This window comes from Pocillopora damicornis, chromosome 5 (genome assembly GCF_964200805.1).
Source record: "Pocillopora damicornis chromosome 5, jaPocDami1.2, whole genome shotgun sequence".
In the NCBI taxonomy this organism is placed as follows: domain Eukaryota; kingdom Metazoa; phylum Cnidaria; class Anthozoa; order Scleractinia; family Pocilloporidae; genus Pocillopora; species Pocillopora damicornis.
The window spans coordinates 16324549-16350495 of NC_142674.1; the positions used below are offsets into that span (position 1 = coordinate 16324549).

The following is a 25947-nucleotide window of genomic DNA, read 5'->3' on the forward strand; positions in this document are numbered from 1 at the left end:
AATCCGAATAAGTTTCATTCTCATCAACCACGGCTTTTGCCAGCCCTGTTACTCCCTAACGGTATGGCCGAAAATTTCCCGCGCTTTCTGCTTTTGTGCTTCTTGTCGATCAGATCGTGTTCTTTTAATGTTATTCAACTCCTGTCTTGATGCATTGGCCCATTCTGTCACTGAGGTGGTCGGTTTTTCTTTTCTAAGTAGCAACGTTCTCAAAAATTTGGCAAACTGTTGTTGTCATTTTGTAAGGAAAAAGCCAGAACTTGATTTGGTGGATTCTAATTCGGTCCGTAATCATACGAGTGATTATTAAACTAGGACCAACGCGCGCAGTCCCAATTGTCAATTATGACGATGATTTTAGACAGAATCAGGCGAAACGAAGTCCTGTTACCAAATAATTATAACTATTACAATTTTTTTTCTCTTTAGTTTGTTTTATATCATTTTCTAATTCCCTTACTTTTTTTCTGTTTTTCCCTTTCATTTGGGCAACTTTTAAAAATTAGGATGTATGTAACATTTCTGTTACAGTTTGAACCCTTATTGGGGATAAGTTTTATCTACTTTGTAGATCTCAAAATAGCCAATGGGACTTTCCAATGAAATAAGAAAAGAATGCTTCCCATATGGTACTAGTACACCTCGCTTTAAAGGGCCGAAATTCAATTCACTATTTTTCATCGATATCTGGGTTTTACTAATTAAATTTAGTCTTTGTTTCGCTTTTTTACCTTCCACCTTCTGTTTCTTTTTCCTTTTTATTTAATTGAGGGTACCACGCCCCGATTATTAAACAGCACTGTGCGATACAAAACGCATAAATAGTGAGATATATCTTTTTCGTGTTGCATTTGATAATTCTTTGTTATAAACTAATTGTAGTTTTTGCCTTAAAGCGTTTACTTTCTTAATTGGTTTTCTTCTTTTTCCTTTTAATCTGGTGCATTGGCCCCCACTTGTCATATCAGATTGTATGTAACGTTTTCGTTGTCTAATAGTTTTATCTTGTCATTTATCATTGTCATTTTCGTTGAAATATCTGGTCATGAACTACGCGCAGTGTGGAGAAGATCAAAATTAAAGAATAAAGTTTGGCACTCTAGTCACAAGAGACATATCGCGTTACTTAAAAGGGCCCACAAACAAGTGGAGATATGTTACAGTGTTATTTACCAAAACAACACGCGTACATTCTGAAAGAATTCTTGCAGTTTCTCCCGAGATTTTGCACACGGAACGCGATGAACTAGCCCTCCTTTCTACAAATGTCTTGCGTGACGTGATCGTGCAATTTTCCCCTTGATATATGACTAACATCACGGAACCAAAATTAGTTAATGTAACGCATTGTAATCGTAGGTTATTAAAATGGATTAGAGAATTTTACATTTTACTGAAAATATTATCTTTTAAAATGTTTACTTGATTCATGAAAAGCAAAGATTGTTGTGGCCGCGGGTATTTCAGCCCTGATTTCTCTCCCGGAATTCCGGGACGTCGTATCGATTCATTTGAAGTACTACCAGCTATCCAGCCAAATCCTCGAGTACAAGTTAAGTTTGTTTTGGTCCGGTCATTTTGGTCTCGATATGGAAAAAATAAAGCAGTTATCGAAATGTTTTACACATCTGAACACTTTCGGAAACATTGGAAATGCGGTGAAAGTACTTGTTGGCACCCAGATCACAAGGGAAAATGTGAGGCCGTGAAAGAAAGCCCTACTGACTGGAGATGTTTTCGAAGTTTTCGGAATTATAATTGTAGTCGGATCACACGAGTAATATATTTTCAATTTCTCGAATGCTAGCTAAAAATTGATTCGCAAGGGCCTCTCTGGGCTATCTGCACGAGTAGACAAAACCAGAATTCTCCTAACAAAATCAAAGGAAAAATTGTCATGACAAATTGTTGTCTCGATTTTTGCATTTTTTAAAAATTTTAATGCTGTCAATTTTTTTCGTCAAGGCTTGATCTGCTCATGAGACCAGCCGGCATATTTTGCTAATGGACTCAAATTCTAGTTGCCAGGATTTATAGTACATCGTTTCAAAGTTCTAAAACCCACGAGTTTTGCAACAAAAGAAAGTAAAAGCCTTCTTGATAAATTTTAGTCGATTCAATAACAAGCTGGTGGTAGTTTTCACGACAAATGGCGTTGAACACTCAGTCTCCTTACACTACCTCACTTTTTCCATTGTGCTCTGGATGCTCAAAAATACTTTTACTACATTTCCAGTGTTTTCCAGCTGTTCCCATGTTTAGAACATATAAATATCTGTTTTGTTTTCCGTTTCGAGGCCAAAATGACCGGACCAAAACAAGCTTAGCTTGTACTCATAGAAATCAGGGCTGAAATACCCGCAGCCGCAACAATCTTTGCTTTCTATGAATCAAGCAAATATTTTAAAAGATAAGATTCTCAGTAAAAAATTTGAAATTCGTAAGTCCATTTTAATAGCTTTTGATTCTAATTCGTTACATTATCAAATTTTGGTTCCTCGATGTAGGTCATCTGACAAGGGAAAAATTGCACGACACGTCACGCAATACATCATGCTGGGTTTGTCCAGTTGATTTTGATGGTCGCAGAGAAACGTCGAGTTTGTCGGTCAAAACCGTTGTGGTCCATAACACCGTAAAATCATAGATGATGGAAACAGATTTTTAGAGAGGAGGGCTAGTTCATCGCGTTCCGTGTGCGAAATCTCGGGAGAAAATGCGAAAATTCTTTCCGAGTGTATGCATGTTGTTTTGGTAAATAAAACTGTAACGTATTTCGACTTGTTTGTGGGCCCTTTTAAGCGACGCGATATGTCTCTAATGACTAGAGTACCAAACTTATTCTTTAATTTTGATCTTCTCCACACTGTGTGTGGTTGATGACCAGATATTTCAACGAAAATTATCTCGAAGGCGCCTTCCGATCACCTTTGTCTACTTTGTAAGTCACGCAAGCGCGCAAGAGTTACGACCGATCACGTTTACGCAACGTTTTAGGACAACTCGGCATCTATTCTTCATTCAGTTGTTATGAAAACCTGAAATCCTCAACGTAGAGGATAAACAAACTAAGTTTGATCGGTCAAGGTCGAATGAAGAAGTGTTGTATGAAAAATATTTCAGCCGAAGTTTCCATATTTTTTTCATTGAACTGATTAAAGGCACCTTGTAACTTGTAGCAAGATAGAATTGCGTAAGCTATATTATTGCAGTCGCTGCGCGCTGGACAAAATCTGTGAAATTTACACTTTCGATGGCTGTGACCACGGGTGTACCAGCCAAAAATCATTTTTGGCTTCTAGCGACCCAAAAAAGAGAATTGGAGAACAACTAAACTATTTTTGAGACATGTGTCCTAAACCCTTTCTATGGGCAAAAAATAAAAGAAAACGTTTTCCCGACTGGAAGTCGAGAGGACCGTTCTTTGGGAGAGCGGCACTTAATAATTATTAGCGTAATGATTGTTACTGACTAAATAAAATTGCTACAAACAAGTCGAGTCGAGTACTTGTATTTCGAGAAGAGTAAATATTTAAAGGTTTTTAACATACATTACATTAAGAAACAATTCAAGTTGTGTTTACTTTCTTGCTCTCAGAAAAGCACAGACAGTGTTAAACATTGTGCGAAAAAGTATAAGTTTTGATTGCTATCATGCAATTAACTTCACAAAACATCTGAAGATTAAAATTTCCTTTTTGGGGGGTTGTATTTAATGATTATAGGTATTCATCAAATTGCGTTTGTACTCTAGTGTACTTACTTCCTTTTCTTTCTTTCTGTATTTTCCTTTAAATCTTGCGCATTGACCCAAATTTGGGAAATTAGACAGTAAGTAACATTTTCATTCCTTCTATGTAGCTATTAGTTAAGATAATGTTTTCTATAGGATTGGAATTGCTTGAGGCAAGTTGAATATCTATTTTGATATTAAATGTAATTAAGAAGTGAAATGTAGTGCCAAATTTGCTTTCTGCCTGTTCGTAACCTCTAATTGAGCTTCATTGACTAATTGTAATACGTGTTCTAGTTTGTTTACTGTCTCTATAATTTTCGCGAAAAAATTTGCGCGTTATTTTCTGACCAGTTCAGATCTTCTTTTCAGTGAGTTGAAATTTCAGGTGCTTAAGACGCATAGTGTAGCGGCCGACACAAGCGAAGCAAATTTCAACGACAACTATGAGTTTCGCTGGTGAAGACGCACTATGAAGCGAGGATATATTTTACGTAAAAGACTTGAATCGTTTTAATAGCGTAGTCGAGGTATCCAAGTACTTATCGTAAACTGAAATATGAAATTATAAGGAAGAAGCTAAGCTAAATTCTAAGATGCGGACCAACATTCCAATCATTCCGATATAAAAGCAAGATCCCGAAAGACTAGCTAAAACTCTAAAACAAACTCACAAAAGAATATCTTCAAGGATAAAGGAGAACCGCTTGCAAACGAATTCTAACAAAACTAATAACCGAGTGAGAAAAAACGAGCGGCTTACTAACAAAGCATGAACAACGTAAGCCACGTGTTACAAAGTTGCAAAGAAACTGGTATAAAAAACTGGGCGAAACTACCGAAAGACTAGATGTTTTTTATTTCTATTTTAAAGGAACTTAAACTCTTAAAATTTCATGATATCCATTCGTTTCAATTAGGTACTTTTATGTTTTCATTCGAGAACTCTACACTCCCTTCCAAATTCAATAACTTTTTTTTACTAAATAGTCAAATCCACAATTATAATTCTAGGAATGCTCAGTCCTTCCGTTTGCCACTGTGCAGAACGAACACCAGGAAGTTTTCAATTTACTTTCAAGGTCCAAACTTTTATAATTCGTTAAATTCTGACATAACTAGTTCTCCCTCCTCCGCTTCTTTTAAAAGAAAGCTTAAGGAATTTCTTCTCTCTAAGTATTAGCTTCTGTAAGGCAGTAATTCTGAACTAACTTACTTAATATGTGTGTGCGTGTGTGTGTGTGTGTGTGTGTACGTGTGCGCGGTCAAAGTTAATTACCATAAGTCCATATTGTTATTCTAATATAAGATTAGTTATTTTAAGTGAGAAAACCTGACTTGTTATAAGCCTCGTGGTTTCTTTCAGGTTTTCTCGCCATTTATTTTCTGTCATCAATTTTCTTCATTTTTTTTTTCCATGTGTAAATGTCGTATATGGCAAATAAATATTGTATTGTATTGTATTGTATGTTTAAACAAGTACGAAGAGAAGGAACATAAGCATAACAGTCCCGCTTGTGAAGGTTTGACCAAAACGAACTTCGAGATAAGGTGGGCAAAAGGGCGCTTTTCGATAAACACGTCTTATCGTTAGCCCAACGCAAGATAACTAGCTAAAATGCGGTTCTGGGTGGAACTTAAAGATCACGTCCCTAATGGACAAACAGTAACGTCACTATTGTGGTTTAACACGTTTAACACGAAACAAACTTATAACAAATCAATGTCCGGTAGCAAAGGCGTAGCAGCCGTTACACATAGTTTCTTCTCGCGATCAGTAAAAGAAAGCGCAGTTCGAACCGTTACTAAATTTTTTTAATTTGAAACTTGTTAAATTCTGCTCGCGCAGAAAATTTCAGTCAGATGATCGCTTAGTATGTGAAAATCCAGTTACAATTCATCTTGTCCAGAATTTATATTTTGCGTAGCATATCTTTGCTTAGAGTACTTCAGGGTGAGTTAAACAACCTACGCACGGCATGTTCAATCTTTTAGTTAAAAAAGTAGAAAATCACTCACGTAGGAAAGTTTCATTGTGTAGTGGTATTTCCCTTTTTCTTTTTGCGATCATTGGCCTTTCGGTACGTTTAAACTCTAAGCAACTCATAAACTAGGTTATACAATACGGTGAAAGAAAACAAAATTCTATAATTTATAGAATTTTGTTATCTTACGCCATATCAAGTATTTAAAAGTAGCAATTTGTTGCCTTAGTATTATTATTTTGTATGAAACACTTAAATTGAGCTAATAATTTATTTCTGTTGCTCTTTCCTCTGTAAAATCATGGTTTGTGGACGATTTAGCGGGTAAGAAATTATTTTAGTTCATACCTAGATCATGTTATTGAGCAAAAAAAAGTGAAAAGTAAACAACCCTTCTCAAAGCCCTTTTCTTTTATTCTGTTCAATTCAAAATGCTTTGCAAGATACTATAGTCTCTTGATGTCTGAAAATATGCTCAAAGACATAAATTAATTAGCATTAATCGATTTTATCATATGGCCCGTCTGGCCCTGCTCGCGCGATTCCATAGAAAAGCTGACGTGTGTAGGGCCGGACGGGTTTGCGTGAGCCGGCGCCCGTTTCTCGAAATTCCTGGTAACTTAACGGGCTCGAGGCAATACTTTAAAATCAAAATTTTAGGAAGAGAGAAGCAGCCTGGCAACCTTAGTATTCCATTTTGTTTCTTTAGCTAAAAGTTTTATTGTAGAATCTTTAAAGCATTTGAAACCATCATGAAGAAAAGCAGAACAGCTTTACGGGCCCGTCGAGTCACCAGCGGACCCCGAGAAACGAGCTACCGGTCCGGAAAAACCGCCCGGCCCTAGTGTACTTGGGCAAAAAATATTAAATGAAAAACATTGTCCTCTTTTGTGGCCAAAAATGAGTGACAGCAGAGAGTACAAATGGAAACAAATGCCACGTTTTTCGATGAAGTGTGGGTTTCCTGTTCTAACTCGAAAACAGAAAGGAAAAGTATTAATTGTAGAATCGCTTTTGTGGTTATTCCGCGCGCGCCAGTCTATCGCGTAGTATTTACGGAAAAAAAAATCGAAATTTTCCACACTGAAAAGTCATACGATAAAATGCGTAACGACTTAGTTAGGTCGGGCTGGATGGGAAATATTTGGCTTTCGGTCATAGCACTCGGACCTCTGTGTTGTGCACGGTCCGTACGTCATGACCTCGAGCCAAATACTTTCCTGTCCGGCCCTCCCACTCTTTCAATTAGTACACAGTATCTCACAACGGCTTTAAACTGATAGTAAATTTCAGTTGATTCATTTCCTCCTCTTTTCCATCGGGTTCACCAACGTCTAATTGACATAACAGGTCGTAGGTAGCTTTTTCTTTACTTTTCCTCATTCATTTTTACATTTCTAACAAACCAGGTACTATTCGACAGTCATCATCAGTCATCATGTGTTAGACTCTCTTCAGAGATCATCATTTTTGCGAAAGAGTAGATTTGTAAAAGAAAAAGTTTTACTTACAATGAACTGGTATAGTTTTCGCCCAAGTCAATATTTTTGATTGCGGCCAAGAGTTATACTTTGGCAAAATGTCCTTTTTACTATTGGTGGCCGACAGCATGTTCAAGACTCTTATCTGGTCAGACTTCACCATTGACTGCCAACATGGTAACCATTTGAAATACCCAACAGTCGTGGCTAGTGTAATAGGATGCTTAGTCATACTACTGGCTGTTCCATTAACAAGACACTTTTACTTGACGATACCAAACTGAAGAACAATGTAGGCAATAACAAATGTGCATCACTAACTAACATATCTCTTTCTCCTATTTCCTACCTTAACGGGCAAATAGATCGTAAGTATGTCTTCTTTTTATAGTTATTTGGCGGATTTCACATGTCTTTTCACTACTGCAGTAACAGTCATGTAACATATATGTGTCACTGTCACTTACTTTTGTAATAATGAAAGCTACAATTTCGTTTTATTGATATTATTATGGATGAGAAATTATGATCATCAATAAACATGGCATTCTGATATTCACCTTGCTTCCTAACTTATGGTTGGAAACTTGTTGACGTCGTTTTGAACTAGGCTCATGAGAAAATGTATATTCAGTGTGAACCTTAAGTAGATAAGGATCAGATTTTGATTCAGTGGCTCAGTTTACGAAAAGATTTAATGTCGTCTGTGGTAGACTGTAAAATTGAGGTGTTAGTTACTTGAAACTAATTATGAGAATTAAAGTCATAATCATGAAAATGGTTTCATATCAGAATTATTTGTAGAGCAGAGGTCTTAGCCGACTGATTAATGAATATCAACTCTCTTAGCAGTTAATTACTTTCCTTTTATTTATTTTTCTGTTCTTGATGTATTTTTTTCTTATTCCTTGGCCTTGGCAACTGTGAAAACTATTAGGACGTAAGTACATGTTTCGCTGTGATTTAAAGCATTTCTATTTGCATGGCACCTTCACAGTACGTTTACGTTAACATATTTAACTAAAGTACAGGTGATAAACGAAAGAAAAAGTGCATAGCATTTCTCAATAAACAAATAAATATTTTGAGCAACATATGCACGTTTTAATTTTATTTTTGTTATAACTTTTATTTACATGCCACTTCTGCGATCACTCAGCTGGTAAGTTGAATTTATTTTAGCTCACGCAATTCTTATTCTTGATAATCATGCTCAAGACAATTAAATTTTCCTCTAGTACCTAAGATCCTATTTACAACCGGACCGCGTATGAATTGTTTATTCTTTTCGGAGTGTATGTCGATTAAGTGTTGTAAAAACAAAGCTAGGTTATCACCACACCAAATCAGAACAACGAAAAACCATTGGAGCCTCAAGAATCTCATATTCAAAGCAAACATTTGGCATCCAGGACTGGAAAACGCACGAGATCATGTGAAATCAAATTTGCTGAGAAGCTGTAGTGCAGGACGAAGCGTAACAAAATTCCGATGTTATCAAGGATTACTTCTGAAATCCCCACTGGAAATCGCCTTCTCATACAATAATACCGTTTCAACCAATGAAATTTACGCTGACACCCATGTCATCAGTGAGTTTTAAGTCTACTTTTATGCTTTATTTTGAATTTTGAGCTCAACTCGTGCTTTCGGTACATTTTTATTGGTAAAGACTTCCATAACTGGCCCCTCATCCTGTGATCTGCTGGTGACAGCTGACAAGGAACATTCGATTTAGCAATGCTAACTTTCTCTACTTCCTGATAGTGACTGAATCTCGTCCAAGACCGCAAACAGAAAAGTTCACGGTGTCTACCATAGAATCATTATAAGGCCTGACAAACGCAGAACAGAAGTAAAACAAAGTTAAAGACAAGTAATTTTAGGGCTGGTCATACCACGCATAAAATCAGTCAAACCCTTAACGCGAAACCGGCGTGAACAAGGTTAAACAGAAATTTAGAAATGTAACCCATCCTTGATAACCTTCTCTTAAGTTTCTGGAGAATCTTTTTCCAACATCACATCCTTCTCTGGGTAATGTAAATTTAGGCGCTAGTGCTCGCTTTCCATGTGTTGAGAAAGAACTGGAACCTAATTCCTTTCCTAAAAAAAAGGGGGGGGGGGTGGGTAGAATTTTACGATGAATTGTTATTTTATAACTTAAGCTATGCTATTAGATCATTAACTGCTCCTCCTTTCTTATCTCGTCTTTTCTGTCTAGCCAAAAGGGAAGGTAATTATCAATATCATCCGTTCCTGTAAATAACTAACTCTCCTGTGGCTTATTATACACTATTGACTCTCTGCACCGGCTGATTACTGATCAGCAAATTGCAATCGTAAATAGCAAAGAAATATCTGCGTGTGTATCAATGACAGTTAGTAATAGCTGTTAATGTTACTATCCAAACGATTCTACTGATGTGGACAGTATTAGTATAAAATCAATACCCAAGTTCTGTAATAAACGATATTTGTATAATTATCATCATATATCAGTCATATTTGGCTGATTGTTTGTTTGAGTTAACAAATTCTGTTGCATAATTATCGTACCAGACAAACTGGTTGATTCAAATAAGCAAATGAGTAGATAAATGGATTAACACCTTTTCAAAATTATTTTTCTCTTTCACGGCGTTCTTTCCGGATTCATAAGCGGGTGAGTGCGACGAGTTCAGTTTGTTTGTTAAGCTTATGATGTGTTAGTCAGGTATTCCAAGGCTATATTAAGCCACTTACTTACCCACCGAATGTGAATCTTTCTTTTCATGTTCACCTAACATCCTCATCCTAACTGATATAACAGATTGTAAGTAGCCATGCTTGAACAATCATTTATCAAAAAATGGATCCCAATAGTGGGATTCAGACAGGATACTCTTCTCTGTTGATCAGTGGATGTGCGGACAAAGATATTGCATAGAAATAAAACTTTTAATTGTTACAACAACTGAATTTCAACGCTTCAGGCTTCCGCCATATACTGGTGGAACTTTTATAATAAAGTGGAAAATTAAAAATTGAAATCGTTAAAAATCCTGGTTTGTTTCTTTTAAAATTTTTGCACAGTCATCCATTTGAGCAACAGAAAACAGTGTCACTCTCCCTGGCTTATAACATAATAAATCCCTGACAGATGCTGGGAGAACACCAATGAGGCTAATAAGTAGGGAACTGTAAGCTGGGTGATTTATAAGCTGCAAGCCGTCATCAATCCTTTTTAACTTGGAGATGCTAGTTCAAAGTCTCTTTGGAATTAGAAACTGGGATATAGACGATAATAACTACGTATTTTGGTATCCTTTATGACAAGCTGCAGATTAATGCAGCAAAGGAAGTAAAGAGCATAGGTGGAGTGATAATATGACATATGACTCTTTGCGCACAATTTATTGTTTTCAAAGGTTGTATGGCGTGGTCATCTTGGAGTGGCAGCTGCGAAGTGTGCAAGAACAGTCAGTACCGGAAAAGAGTCGGTAAGTGACAAGGGGGAGTTTTTTAGAATTTGCGGCGGGTTTTCGCCATTGTTTTACAACTTCCAAGAAGTATACAGCATTTATAAGCCTTTACTCAATTGGATTAATTCTTATGTATAGACTGCAAAGATAGTTAAGCTGGAACCTTCAGCAGTTATTGTCAATGGATGTTTTCTTTACTAGAAATAAGATGACTTAATCTCAAACTGTTTATTACTTTTAAAAGATTATCTGGATAACATTTCTTCTAGAATTTGACTGCTCAAGAACTCGGGAATCACGGCCTTGTAAATGTAAGTGGTTTTATGTATGAGATGAAAGCAAAGGATTCGTTTGTTGGTAGAAAATGCTGCACAGATATCCTTCAACTGTCCTTTTATTAACCGTGAAACCCTTTGTTAAATATACTTTGATTTGAAGCTTTGATTTTTACAGCAGGGGAGTGCTGGAGAGAGAAAGAGAGTTGCACTAAGATTGTGAACTACAATTAAAAAGAAGTAGAGGGGGAGGGGGGATAAGGATCAAGTTGTATATAAATCATCACTTTCCTTTTCCAAATTAAAAAGGTCCTCCTGAAATAAATTCTCGGCGAGAGATGTCTGTCATATTAGATTCAACACTTCAAATTCAATGCTTCGTGAGAGGTTTTCCTAAATTAGAGGTGAATTGGACAAACGATGGAAAGTTACTTGATACAAGGAACACGCTCACGATTAATCGAGTGAGTTATGGCGATGCTGGTCAATACAAATGCAGCGCTAAAAGCAGTGAAGGAAAAAATGAAGCAGCTTTTCATATTACAGTTACAGGTTAATGTTGACTTACTTTTTTCGTTCTGTTGCTCCTCTCATTTTCTGTTGTTCTTTTTAAACTTTCACCTTTTTTTAATTTTGTTTGTTAATTCTATACTTAGGTCCTCCTGAAATCAATCCTGAGCTCAAGAATCAATCGGTTACATATAATTCATCGCTTCAGCTCAAATGCTTTGTAAGCAGCTTCCCTTCACCTAAGATACTCTGGACTAAGGATGGGTTGAATCTCGGTAACAACAACACTCTCACGATTCGTCAAGCGAGATTGGAAGACTCTGGTCAATACACCTGCAGCGCCAAAAACAGCGAAGGGAGCAAAAACTTAACTTTCTGGATCGAAGTGGTGGGAGGTACGGTTCTCATTTAGATATATAAAGAGCTGAAGTCGATAATCAATTTCAATCTTCAGTTAGATGAGGGAAAATTCGATTCTTAGGTACTAAATCAGATTTAAGGGCTTGAAACCACAAAAGTTAAAAATTGATTAAAAAGGTTAAAAAAAGTACTCAAATGATAATAACATTTAAAGAGCGAGAACATGCCAACTTATGCATCAAATGTAAACGAATTTCGTGTTCAAACACGTTTAATTAATTTTTTGGCATTTCAAATCGATTGTATTTTAGGAGCATCGAGCAATTTTGAATTTAGAGATATCAACACACCATATTTGTCACGGTATTCATTATAAAAATTCGTTTAAAATCTGAATTGACCTTTATTTCTGCTTCCTAAATACCAATGACAGATAAGCCATGAATTCATGTACATTTTTAGAAGTGGTAAAAGTATACGCGTCACAGTATGTCAAAGCGGCTATCAGTGCATCATTGTTTAGGTATTTATTATTGAAGTTAGAAAGCAATTTTTGAAGTAAATCCATGTAAACTTTTCACAGAATTGAAATTTGCTAAATCAGCGATAGAAATATATAAGAACGATCTCGCTATTATGTCGTTATAAACTTTTTACCTTTGTTGCAACTGACAATTTGAGTGTATAAAGTGACAAAGTTGACGTAATGTTTTCATGGAATGCAAACCTTTTGACCATCATTACCTGGCTATTTAAAGGAAATGCGCATTTTGAACTTAGAGAAACTGGCAATTTTGGAACATAGTGGCATGGGGTGTTAACTGGTTAATTTAGTGTTGAATAAGGGAGGGGGGAGAGGAAGTTAAAATGGAAAATGCGATCCTTTGTTTAGCTTGGTGATCCTTTTACTTCAAGTCTCTCCCCAGATCACTGAGCCTCCGAAAAGCCAATTTCTTACGGAAGGATACCGTGTAAACCTTAATTGCGTAGCTTTAGGAGTTCCAACACCAATCTTGGTCTGGACTTTTAATGATGGTAACCTGCCATTTGGTATCAATCAAACCGGTCACGAAGGAGAATCATGCCTAGCATCGCCAAGTGTCACGAAAGAGATGAATGGGACTTACAAGTGTACAGCAAAAAACAAAGCAAATTCAATTAGTTCCTCAGCAGCACTGCGTGTTTATGGTAAGCTCAATTATAATGATATCGATGATGATGATGATGATGATGATGATGATGATGATGGCGATAGTGATAATGATGACGACGATGATGATGATCGCGTTAATAATGACGATGACGATAATGAAGATGAAGGAGAGAAATAAAGAAAGAAGAGCTTAAGAAAGAGAAATGAACATGTAAGTCCGAGAGCAATAGCGACGGAGAAAAGGAACAGCGCGAAGAGAATTTAGGCAAACACGGCTCAGTTGTATAGAGGGCAGATCGCGTTATCTAACGTATAAATCTCTTTCCGGTACATGTGTGATAGCAAAATGTATAGCGTTATCCACTAGACAGTTTTATCCAGTGGACAGCGTTATCCATCCCTCGAACAACTAGGGCCTGACCTTCGAAAACGGGTGAGACCAATGCTTAACATTAATGTCCTTGGATCTTTATGATTACAAACGCAAAGAACTGCGAGATCTGGGTTGATTCGAAATACTTGACGATATGCACGTACTCCCAAAATGGTAAAATCTGAAGAAGAGACTTCCGAGACGGAGAGATCCAGAATCTCAGAGGACAGTCAAAAAGGAAGCGAGACGCAAAAGCTAATTTTACATGTGACATACAATTTCCACTCTCGAAATTGACCAAAAAAACTGAAAGATAGGAAACTATTTAAAATGAATACGCTTCCATCCGTGATCGAAATCGGAGGTAGAATAGCGATTAACCGTTCGAAAGATTCCTTCACACTCTCAATTCTCTTATATCTCTCCACAAAGTTGATTTATGACTTTTTTAATTCGTAATGAGACCTAGCCAATGAGGATAGAGAATAACACAGAGTTAAGATTTACGAATTTACACGCTGAAAAGGCACGAAATAAATTTTCGTTCGCAAGCTGGTCCAAGAAGTTGAGAGCCAATCAAATGGTGCATATCGCTTTTTTCATATGCGAGAAAAACGATACGTCCAATTGGGAACCGCCTATCATGCTTTTCCACGCGTGAAGCGTACCAATGTTATCCTAATTAATCCTTCACTGGAATAGTTTCGCTTTTCAAACCATTAGTAAAATTATCAAAATCCGCTCTCAGGACTGTTTATTAAGTTAAATTACTTAAAAAAGATGATTGAAGAACTTCTGTGGAAAATTATGCGGAATAGAAAGCATACGACGAGAAGAAGGAGAAGATAATGACACCTTAAGCTTAAGATGCTTTGTTTCAAGTATTGAGAGGTACTTTTTCATTTTCACTTGCTGTCGATACGGTGATGCTACATTATTTCTATCAGCAGGCCTTTCGTATGGCTTATATCTTTCACGATCCATTTATGAGCCTTTGAATTAATTCTGTTCAACAATTAATTGTCATTGGAAAAATATTGAAACTCAGTATGTATATAATGAACATAATACACCACTGAAAGTCTGTCCGTACGGTATTTTCACATTCTGTTTGTAATAGCAGTCTCAGCCGTTCGCTGCCGCACACCCGTTCGATTTCCGATACTACCAACTCGTGCGTGTAATACCATACAGACATACTTTCTATGTAGTATTCTCTATTGATTAAATTGTCATAACAGCTCTTGATCCTAGTTCCGTCTATGATGTCCAAAATTTATCAATGGAAGCTTTACCGCTTCAACTTGAGAAAATGTAGCATGTCCACTCTTCTCAGGAAGTGATAGAAAACGACCTAATGAAGTTGTTGTAGTACTTTAGAATTTAGACGGACGATCATCTACTTGAAATCAGATCCGCTACCATATCGCTGGAAAAGAAAGAAACTTCGTTTTTCGTGACTCCCTTGTTGTGTCCTTTTGATAGATACGGAGGTGAAAAAAGTACAAGAGAAGATGGAACATTATCAAGACCTTAATTTAGAAGTTCAGCCGAGGATCCTAGGCGATTGAAATAGTAACCAGGAAATTTAAAACGTGTGGGCTTTAACTTCTTCTGAAACTCTTTCGAAAATCAGGAAAAACTTTTTTCTTTTTTCATCTAAAGCAACATATTCGAAGCATTCCTACGAAAGGTCGCATTTGACTCGCTTCGTTTCCTTGTTTTTGTTTGCTTTGTTTTTTGGAGTGTTTATAATGTAGTTGTAGTTTTAATGTGACACTAGCACTCTAATGAATTGCCCCTTTTACAACGCAGGAAAAGCCTCTGCTCAAGTTATTCCAGAGAAATATATAACCCTGACAAAAGGAGACACCCTCACATTGACTTGCAAAGTCAACGAGGAAACAATAAGCATAACGTGGAAAAAAGATGGAGACCAAATAACAGAAAGAGCATTTATAAATCCACGATTACATAAACTTGCTATTACTGAGGTTGTGGAAGAGGACAGTGGCGAATATTCTTGTGAAGCACGTAACAAGCCAGGAACTGTGGCTCGCTCTGTTGTGACAGTAAATGTCAAAAGTAAGTTGTTTAAGCAACCACATATAATCTCAGTAATTAAGGCATTTATGTGAGATCATTATTATAAAGTACACCTCCGCTTTTTAAGTTCCTCACAAACTTTTCCAGTGGTTTTTTTGGTCTTCTGGGAACTAGAAATTTGAAATGAATTAAATTTAAAGAAATTTTAAAAAAATATTTCAAAACGAATTTAAAACAGTAGCAGTATGTTAAACATATTCTATGATTCTTTCACCAATCTTTCTCTTTCTATCTGCTTGTTTTCTGTAAATTAACACATCTGCGTCTGTTTTTCAAAAGTTTCTTCCCGGCCACCCAACGCGAGCAATGAACAACGTAAATTGTTGGACCAAAAAAAAATAGCTCTCTATCTGGATAATTGGTTATATTAAGTGTTATTTTTAATGCCGACCAGCAAATTACTTTCCTACTAAGCTTCTTCTATTATTATATTTCAGGAAACTCAAAGGCTCCCTCCAGCAGCTCACTGGAGTGGTACTACATTGGGGGACCTTTGGCTGCTGTCGTTTTTCTACTGGCGCTCATTTCATACTTTAAAAAACGCCGCGAGACAGGTAAAATGTTACCATTCGAAAATAAAATGTCTTCATATGGCAGATTGTGGTATTTAATACGTCAGTGTTTTTGAGCACGAAGGAGCTATTTTAAACAGGTCATATTCTGCATTTCCAGTACTGATTTTGAAGGTCCTTCTACAGTCCCGGCAAAGCCCATTACTAATCAAATTACCAAAATGTTACAAATTATATGAAACTAATCACCATGATAACCCACCTTATTCCTTCTCCCACTGTTTGACAACAGAGTCAAATATAAGTTACACGTGGTTTCTGAGTCGCAAGCTTTAACTTAGTTAATGACGTCATTCTTACTCACAACGAAGTGATTTCTTTCATCTCTGTCCACATATCCTTTGATAATAGCCCCACCTGAGGTGCCACCCAGGCTGCAGTAAGTGAATTGTCTCTTTTTTTAATGCTCACTGTTTCAACGTGTGGTTATTTCCGAAGTTTCTAACTCTTGAATAAGTCTCAGTAGAGTAGTGATAAGCGCCACTGCTGAGCAAATAAGTCTTTTTTTTAAGTTTGGACCGATCATTTTCATCATTAAGAGCACACTGGCCAAAATAAAAGGTTTTTCTTTCGAAGCAGCAGCAGTTTTCGAAGCCGTTCTAATCAAATGACAGTCAAATGTTTCCTAACATTCTTTCTGTTTTGGATTCGTCCGTCCTTCACTTGTTTTGACACCTTGTTTAGTAAACCAGTATGCTGAGTTGTGGGTGGCATACTTGTAAAGAAGAAGAGAAGCTTTGACCCTTCGTCACTCTTTGTAACAGAAACTACAGTTGAAATACACTCGGAGTCTTGTAGACAAATTTAAAATACCACTCGATATATCGATTGTAGACAATACTTTGGATGGTTTTGGTTAGTATTTCATTTCTCGCGTAGGGACACGATATTCATATGACGTAAAATGCCGAAAAACACAGTCGGCGCTAGGTTATCTTCATGAGAGGTTTATTCAATCTTTTTTTTTTCAATAAAATCTCCTCTCTGGGTCGATGAGTCGAAAAAACAGGTTCAGTAAATTGGTATCCAAATGTCACAAGTGATAATTTTCTGAAGCACCCGGAAATGAAATAAAAAAAAATTAAAAAAAAAAAATTAAAGTGGAGATATAGAGGATATCTTTACCACGTTACGTTAAACCAGATTCAAAGAAGGAAAAGATAGATGGGTAACACGGATAGTTAAAGTATTTTTTTCATCTGTAATTATTCAGTCAAGGGGAAGATGAAGTTGAGATAGATCAGCTGAACGTAAACACAGATGGATGGGAAATTGCAGCTGACCGCCTGAACCTTCGTGAGCATATTGGCAAAGGGGCATTTGGTTCAGTGTGGCGAGCGCTACTGGGTCGTTCCCGTGGCAGACCTGGAAATCGCACAGTTGCTGTCAAGTGCTACCTACGTAAGTAATTTTTAGATCTTTTTTTCACTCAAAGCTTAATTAAACAATCCTTAATCAATTTTCAGTGTTTTTCATCTTCATAGAGAGCATTTCTCTTAGAACTCGCTTAATTAACCTATCTGATATATAAAATTGATAGTTCAAAGCTATGCGCTGTTAAAATGGTTTACCAGCTGGCATGTCAAATAAGTAGCGAAGTGTTCCCCGAGGGACCAGTCGTCAGGTAATTTGTCACATAACGCAACGAACATATAACAGAACACGATTATCATTTAGAGTATAAGCAGCTGTGGAGACAAATGGAAATTTATTGATTAAATTGCATTAAAGCGTATAAAAGCGGAAAATACTACAATACTAAAAATGTCACTACTTTTGCGCCACCACAAGTCACCCGCTGTTCACCTATAACCTTCTGAAGTCGTATATTTTGCAAAGTTGCCCGCTTAGAAACTTTTGATGGGAAATCATGTCATGTGACCTCAAAGAAACTTAGAGAAGGTGAGCCTTTGGCGCAAAAATTCGTGCCTTATGCCCGTCTAGTGGTGGTAGTATGATCTTCTTTTGTTGGAAAAGGCTGAAAATCATAATGTCGTCGAACATTGTATAAAGCGGCACCGTGTTAAGCGGTTACCTTGTAATAAGCGGTCGGTTTTCAAAGTTTCGACATTTTCCTCCTTTAGTTGTCGTAATTTTTATACCAAGCGGTTGTGGTCACCCTTTACAGCCTATTTGTCATGTTCCCCACCTGTACTGAACGGTCACTAAAGCGGAAGTACTCAAATAAAATTAAGAATAATCTTTCAAGTGAATATTAATCCATGTTCATCTCCCGAAATCAATGTTGGTTGTATTTTTGAGCAAGGTTGTGTATGTCAAGTGGTCCGTGATGGCATAGAATGACGTTTTTTAACCTTTATCAGTAACACCCCTATTCAGTGGAACCTATGTTAAACGGTCAACCATCCCCGCGCGTGACCGCTAAATACAGGTTCGACTTTAACAAGCTTACAGAGTCAAATGAATTTACAATAACTCTGGAAATGCTTATGAATTTATATAACATTTAATAAGATAAAATCAAGGATTAGGTAGCATGTGAACGGAAGGAAACAAGAAGGCACAAACAGAGTGTAAAATTGTCTCAAATATCTATTCGACCGATTAGGTATTATAACAGGTGCAATTTCCTGGCTTAATCGCGTCTGTACTTTTGTGAGTTGTCTGTAAAACAATCGCGCGGTTCAATGAGCTTACCTAGTTAATAACAATTGCTCTTCCTTGGGAAACAATTTTTTCAACGAAGATGAATCTATTTTGGAAATTTCATGTTCAATTCAATTAAACAGGACCACCAACTGACACTTTTTTGACAAGTATGGATTTTATGGGGTTTAGAAAACGTAATTTATCTTTTTTTTTAATGCAAACCAAATGAAATTTTCGCTGATAGTTTGACACCAAATATACAACATCTCTAGATGTGGATGTTTAACACATAATTAATTGTGTCTCTCATGATATGCATTGTTTGTTTGTTTATTTCATTTTTTTGTGGTTTCTTAGCAATCTCCGGAGAGAAAGGAAGGAAGGCCCTGCTGAGAGAGATCGAGTTATTAAAACTCTTTGGAAGGGAGGGCCATGAAAATGTTGTTAAGTTCATTGGTTGTGTTACAGTTGGAGGTAATTGTTATGATTATAATCAGCTAATTCACAGTAACGATAAAAACATCTCTGAGGTCAACCACTGGTACCATTACTTTTATCAGTATTGCTAAGATGGGGTACTAACTCGATGGTTATTTCATTTTTTTGACTGTTTTAAAGAAATTTACTTCGCACCGTGTGTAGGGAATATTACTTGGAAGATTTTAGCTGTAAAATCTACATGCGAATTGTGATAAAAGCTTTAACTTAAGATGGCAAGTCTTTGTCTATTTATCAGTCATCTCTGTTTTTCTGTCTCTCCGTTTATCTGTCTGTCTGTCTGTAGATTTCTATCTGCCGTATGAGTCCGTCTATTTTCTATCTGCGTGTTTTCTTCTTTTACTTTCCATCTCTGTCTGTACTTTGATTCATTACAGATATAACCTAATGTATAAATAGATAAAGCATGTACATTTCAAACACATTTTGGAACTTCTGCACTGCTTGTCGTGTAATAATTTTCTTGTTTTTCCCTCTTAGCTCAGCCAATACTTATTATGGAGTACCTGTGGCGAGGTGACTTGCTGGGCTATCTTAGAAAATCCACGGGGGTTTTCGACCAATATCATCATGGGGTCGGAGGGGTCGACCACTTGACAACGTATGACATGGTGCTGTTTGCTAAACAGATCGCACATGGTATGACTTTCCTCGCGTCCAGAGGGGTAAGTGTTCAAACTCTTCCGGGTTATGGTCCTGCATGTGTTAAAATGGCATGAATTGCAAATCGTGAGAAGAATACTCTGTACGGCTAAAAAATATCCAGCACATTAGAATCACTATTCCACAGAGAAATGGTCTGAAATAAGCATGATGTTAAACTTTCTACCTATACCTTATTTTTTTATTTTATATTTTTTTATCAACGTTCCTTTTAGCAGATTATATCATTATTTTTTTTTGATTTCAGGTAATTCATCGCGATCTTGCAGCTCGTAACATCCTTCTTGATGAGCATCGTGTCTGCAAGTTGACTGACTTTGGGCTCTGTTATCAGGATTTCAAATACGGACCAGGAAATGCCAAGAGGGTAATTTTCAGAATATTTACATCATTTAGTCAATTGGTTTTGGGGCTGCTGGTATGGAAGATAAAAACGTGAAGAATTAAAATATTACTGTCCTTACAAACCTTTCTTTTCAGTTGTACAGTCTTACTGCAAAACATATTTCCCTTCAATGGGGAGCCATTCTAAGCGTATCGAAACTTTCACAGAAAAAAAAAAATTGTACCTAAGGAGTGAACACAGGAAATAAAAAAGCCGGAAGAGATATCGTTCTCTGAATAACAAAGATACAAACTCGAAGGGCAAAGTAACACAGGAGATTTAAAGCAAAAGGAGTGTGTGAATCGTTTTCATAGAATTTGTACAAAGGTGTCTACTGCTGTTGACTTTATCGTGAATCCTCACATCACGGTTTTAATCTTATATGCAAATTATTTTAGAAGTTGTATACAAGCCTCGTTAGATTTCAGATGTTTATAATATTTTGGTTACTCATCCAGGGATGTATCCCGATCAAATGGACTGCACCCGAGATTCTCTTTGGACATGTGGAACAGCTGTCAACCAAAAGCGATGTGTACGTACTGTATTGATTATTATCTACATATATTCTAAGAGTGAACATTTTTTGCGATTAACGTAGCCAGGGAAACTAGAATATTCAGTGCTCTATCGGTTAGAGAGTCATTAGGAAACGTCAAGCTGGGGAACAGCTGAGGTTACAGCTGTAGTATGAGACTTCACATGAATATTAAGTTTAACGAGCAATATCCAAAATCTGATTAGGACAAGAAAAGACGGATAAAAGGATGAGTGGATAATTAAACTAATAAATATGGCGTTTTCTCTGAGGGAGTTTGCTTATATCTTGATGGCATATTTTCAAACATCCCAAGTATCTGAGTACTTATTATCTTTCTACCCCAGTTGAGATATATCGTCATCCTTCCGTTTCTTTGACAGGTGGTCCTACGGCATCGTCTTGTATGAAATCTTCACTGTCGGTACTTAACTTATTTGTTACTTTATATTCAGGAAATATACCTACCGAAATTGCACGCATAATTACTAACTGAAGAGTGATACCAAGCGGACAAAAGAACATTGTACAATAGAGAAGTAGAAGCAATACTTAATGTCGCTGATAAATAAAATTATGACGATGCATAACAACTTGACATAAAGCTTAAGTTTAAGTGGAACTGTATTTAGTTCATTATTGAAAAGCCTTAAATCCATCCCTACACTTAAATTTGTTTTTTTTATAGTACTCTTTCATCTGATGTAAAACCGAAATGTATTTCAGTAATCGATTGTCGTTTTCACAGAAGAATCATTTCGATTGCGCTGAGAGGAATGAAAGTGACTACAACAAAAAAAGTATGCTTTTTTGACAAACAGAAAAAAAACATTATTTTTCCACAGGAGGCATTCCTTACGAAGGATGGTCTCAATCCACGACAATGAAAAAAATCGAAGAAGGTTATCGTCTGCCAAAGCCTGAACATATCGACGACAGTTTGTACGTGTTGTTTCCTCTGTATGGAATGTTATATAAGTCAAAAGCAACATCGATTGCTGCTGTGGTCAGGTGTTTTTGATACACTCGGTCTGAATAAGTAGCCTTCCTAAGAAATTAATTTTATCTTGTCACTACAAAAATTAAAATGAAAAGTTGTTGAGTCAAATAAAGAATACGGTGGGTTTTTCATCCCAGAATTCGTTTGAGCTGCAATGTAATGAGATAAACTTAGCATTTCAGTTATTTTTGTAACTAGTTGTGGTTTCTCAACTTTGCTACTTGCAATATTAATGCCTATCGCGGAATTACTGTGATCACGCGTCCCTGTGTTTTTCTATAGATACACGGTTATGTTAAACTGCTGGAAATACGAAAGCGCCAGCCGGCCACACTTTGTGAAGCTCTACCAAACAATGGATACATATATTAAAACAAAGGTTTGCCATACAGCGTCTAATTCAGGATATACTTCAGCAATTGAAATTGGTATCCTACCAAGTCAATTGCGAATTTCTTTTCTCGTCAATAATGTGGTGTCAAAACGCATTAACTACCCAGTCACTAACAATTTGTGAATTCAGTTTCATCATGAACCAATGTTACTTTTAACATACGCAAGTGTGGTTCCTTTTAAACATACGCAAGTGTGGTTACTTTTAAGCATACGCAAGTGTGGTTACGTCATATTAGTCTGGATCATCCTTATTTCCCCTCTGTTGTCTACACACAAGAAAGAACGGAACAGATCTTAAAATAACACTTTTGGAAAACTTTAACAGAAAGGAAGACCTTACCTGACTTTTATTCTTATCAATTCATGCAAGTACTAATGGTTCTTGTCTTTGTGATTGATATCTGATCTGCTCTTTTTTTTATTTTTAGTGACTCATTTTTTGAATTTCTTTGGTGAATTTTTGAAATTCATTCGTTCAAGATTTTTTAACTTATGCAGTTCCTGATTACCTTCCAATCTTTTTCATAGACATATGTAGATATCTTTGACGATGACAAGTATGATCAGGATAAGTACAACTTTGTCGATGACCGTGGAGCTGTTGCAAACCCAGAAGATGCAGGACCCGACGAGCTAGGAGCAGCTGCAGCAAATCCTATCGGTGAAGTGGGTGAACACGGTGCTACGGCACATCCCTTTCTGGTTGCAGTGGACGATGATGCTACAGCTTTCCCTCTTGGAATTAACGTAGGAGACGAAGGAGCACCTGCAACAGATCCCGACCGTGAAGTGGGTGAACAGGGTGCTACGGCACATCCCTTTGTGATTGCTATAAACGATGGTGCTCAAGCTTTCCCTTCCGCTATTAACGTATCAGAGAAAGGGGCAGCTGCAGCAAATCTCTCCCATGAAGTGGGTAAGCACGGTGCTGCTGCACATCCCTTTGTGGTTGCAATTGACGATGGTGCTACAGCTTTCCCCTTCGCTATTAACTTGCAAGATAAAGGGGCAGCCGCAGGAAATCTCGCCCGTGAAGTGGGTAAACACGGTGCTACGGCACATCCCTTCGTGATTGCAATAAACGATGGCGCTCAAGCTTTCCCTTTCGCTATTAACGTACCAGAGAAAGGGGCACCTGCAGCAGATCTCGCCCATGAAGCGGGTAAGCACGGTGCTGCTGCACATCCCTTTGTAGTTGCAATTGACGATGGTGCTACCGCTTTCCCCTTCGCTACTCACTTACAAGACAAAGGAGCAGCTGCAGGAAATCTCACCCGTGAAGTGGGTAAGCACGGTGCTACGGCACATCCCTCTATGGTTGGAATTGACGATGGTGCTACAGCTTTCCCTCTCGGAATCAAAGTAGAAGAAGGTTGCGCAGCATACCCTTTTGAGAGTGATAAGAAAGATATGGATGCCCAAGCGTACCCTTTGGAGAGCGATACTTTACCATACCTTAGCGAGAACGAGGAAGAAGATGTTGATGACTCCGAGTGCCCTCTTGCGATCGAGGAAGAAGAAATTGATGACTCCGAGTGCCCTATTGCGATTGAGGAAGAAGAGATTGATCCTTTACCATCCTCCCTGGTGATGAACGAAGACGGTCTAGCTGCTTCAGCATGTCCCCTTGTGACTGACGGAGAAAATTCTGATTCTTTAGCATGCCCCCTTGTGGTTGAGGAAGAAGATTCCAATAACTCAGCATGCTCCCCTGTACCTTGGGAAGAAGATTTGAAAGCCACAGAATGCCTTTCTGTTACGAAAAAAGAAGATCCTACCTCTTTTGCACGCCCCGCAAATGAGGTGAACAAACCCGATGCCTCACCATTCCCTTGTGTGACCGAAGAAGAAGATCTTGATTCTTTAGAATACAATCCTCTGATCGAAAAAGAAAGCCTCAGTGATTCCGTCTTCCCTCCAGAAATTCAAACTGATGACGAAGAAGGTATAACAAGTGAACCTGAAAATACCGTTGGTTATGAAGGTGCTGTAGCAGTTCAATCTGAAAAGGAGGCAGTAGAAGAAGAACCTAAGACTTGCCAATTACAGTACACGAAGGATGAACAAGACGATCTTGGAAACTATATGGGCGACCAAAGTGATGCTGTAGACCTTTTTGACGGAGACGCTGGCGTACAAGAGTATGATGGTAATCAACTTACTGCTGCGGATATAGACGAAACTGGAAGTGACGAAGACGAGGAGTCATCTGAAGCAACTCCTCTTGTGCAGGACTGAGACGTAATAGCAGAATTGCTGAACCTCTAAGGTTGTAGTCTTATAACACTCTGTGGCAATTTGTAGTTTATATTTCGAGAATTTCAGCCTCAATATTTCATTGTTTTTGATTTTAAGACGTAGGTTTTTTTCCTACTTTTACTTTAGTTATGCTTCGGTAACCATTTTCATAGTTTATAAATAGAGGTTAAGTGGAATTTCCTTCAAAGAAAAACTTGTTTATTTACTTCACTTTTGCATTTCTTAGTTTACCGTTTATTCACTTGGTGCACTTGTCAGTGCTTTGTTGATGTTATGGACTGTAGGCTGATAGAGACAAAAAAAAAAACAGAAAAAAAGAAATTGCTGTTAAGATAATTTTTATAACTGATCAAGTCAGAAATGCTGCGTAAGTTTGTGAGTGTTGTTTCGAGTATAAGTAATATTTCCTAATCTAATTAAGAATAATTTACTTGTTGTAAAGCACTCCCTAAATGCTTCAATAAACTTATATAAGCTAAACTCGTTTCGTTTACTCCATTCATTGCAGCAAAATTGCTGGTCTGGATCTAACTGTAGATTTGAAGGATACTTTAAACTAAAATGACATCTGGCTTCCTTCAAAGAGTAAGATTGACGAAATCCAGTAGCGCTGCGTTAGTTCTGATAAGTGTATATATTTTTCTATTCCTAGCTTACGCTCGCTTAGCAACCAGGAGTAGCATATTTTCAAAACATTATTAACCCAATACATTTTATCCTTTTTGTAGACAGCAACTGACTCACCGGCCTTTTCAATCGAGTTCTCTATTCCAATTTGTTGATTAGATAGGCGGTATTAAGCTTATTAGTCTTGAATGTTGTTATTTCACATCACTGCTTCTAATCATTGTCTGAGAAAATGTTTTAGAAGTTTGAAACATAAATGACCCAATTGTGATGATTGTTAGTGCAGAAGTTGGCCTAAGGCAGATATTCCAAGTGCCAAGGAAGCATAATTTTTTATTTTTTATCTCCACAGTTTCAGGCATTTTGGCGTCTCGGAATATTGTGTTTGAATACTGTTGATACTAATCGTGCCTTCCTGGTGCACTGTGTCTGCAAATATGTCGAGTTTAATCAAGCAATAGATGGCGTTTTCAAGAAACACAGACGAGCTAATATAATAATGGATTCTCATTCAGTCATTTTCCAATTAAATTTTTTTCACGAGCACTTACATAAAACGCTGACATTGCCTAACCCATTGCTTCAACTTTCATCGTGAGAAGTACTGTGCTATGATTTTTGGAGAAATAGGCAACGGAAGTTATTTTCTTACTGTCTGTCGTTGTGTTTCTTGACATGAGCAGGGCCTTTGACAAAATAAACGAGGGCATTTCGGCGTGGCTTAGTTCATCATTAATCCATCTGATAGAAAACAAGTAGCGCTCATAAATTCTGAGTCCCTGACTCTCTGGTCTTTGAATTCAGAGTGCCACAAGCGGTTGTTCCATGACTTGTTTTGTTCAGAATTTATGTAAATGGCTTTTCATATGCCCCTCAATCTTGTTTTACTGAATATTATTGGATGATACTAAACTTCAGATTTCTCTCCCAGTTAAGACTGGGCTAAGACAACAAATTTT

At 37.2% G+C, this 25947-nt stretch overlaps 1 protein-coding gene across 1 annotated transcript; it reads left to right on the top strand.

The window, feature by feature from the left end:
• Positions 1–10561: 10561 nt before the first annotated feature.
• LOC149045647 (peroxidasin homolog) lies at positions 10562–17421 on the top strand. Its single transcript, XM_089205935.1, has 8 exons — positions 10562–10681; positions 10933–10974; positions 11595–11843; positions 12724–12996; positions 15150–15419; positions 15878–15994; positions 16364–16391; positions 17226–17421. Exons 1-8 carry the CDS (start codon positions 10576–10578, stop codon positions 17419–17421), a joined length of 1281 nt encoding a protein of 426 aa, XP_089062061.1. The 5' UTR covers positions 10562–10575.
• Positions 17422–25947: the final 8526 nt, after the last annotated feature.

Excerpts from the sequence above, each read along its gene's own strand:
- LOC149045647 (XM_089205935.1), top strand. The coding sequence starts at position 10,576 with ATGACTCTTTGCGCACAATTTATTGTTTTCAAAGGTTGTATGGCGTGG. Across the intron at positions 10,682-10,932 it reads TCAGTACCGGAAAAGAGTCG|AATTTGACTGCTCAAGAACT; the intron begins GTAAGTGACAAG and ends CATTTCTTCTAG. Across the intron at positions 15,995-16,363 it reads TAAAAAACGCCGCGAGACAG|CCCCACCTGAGGTGCCACCC; the intron begins GTAAAATGTTAC and ends CTTTGATAATAG.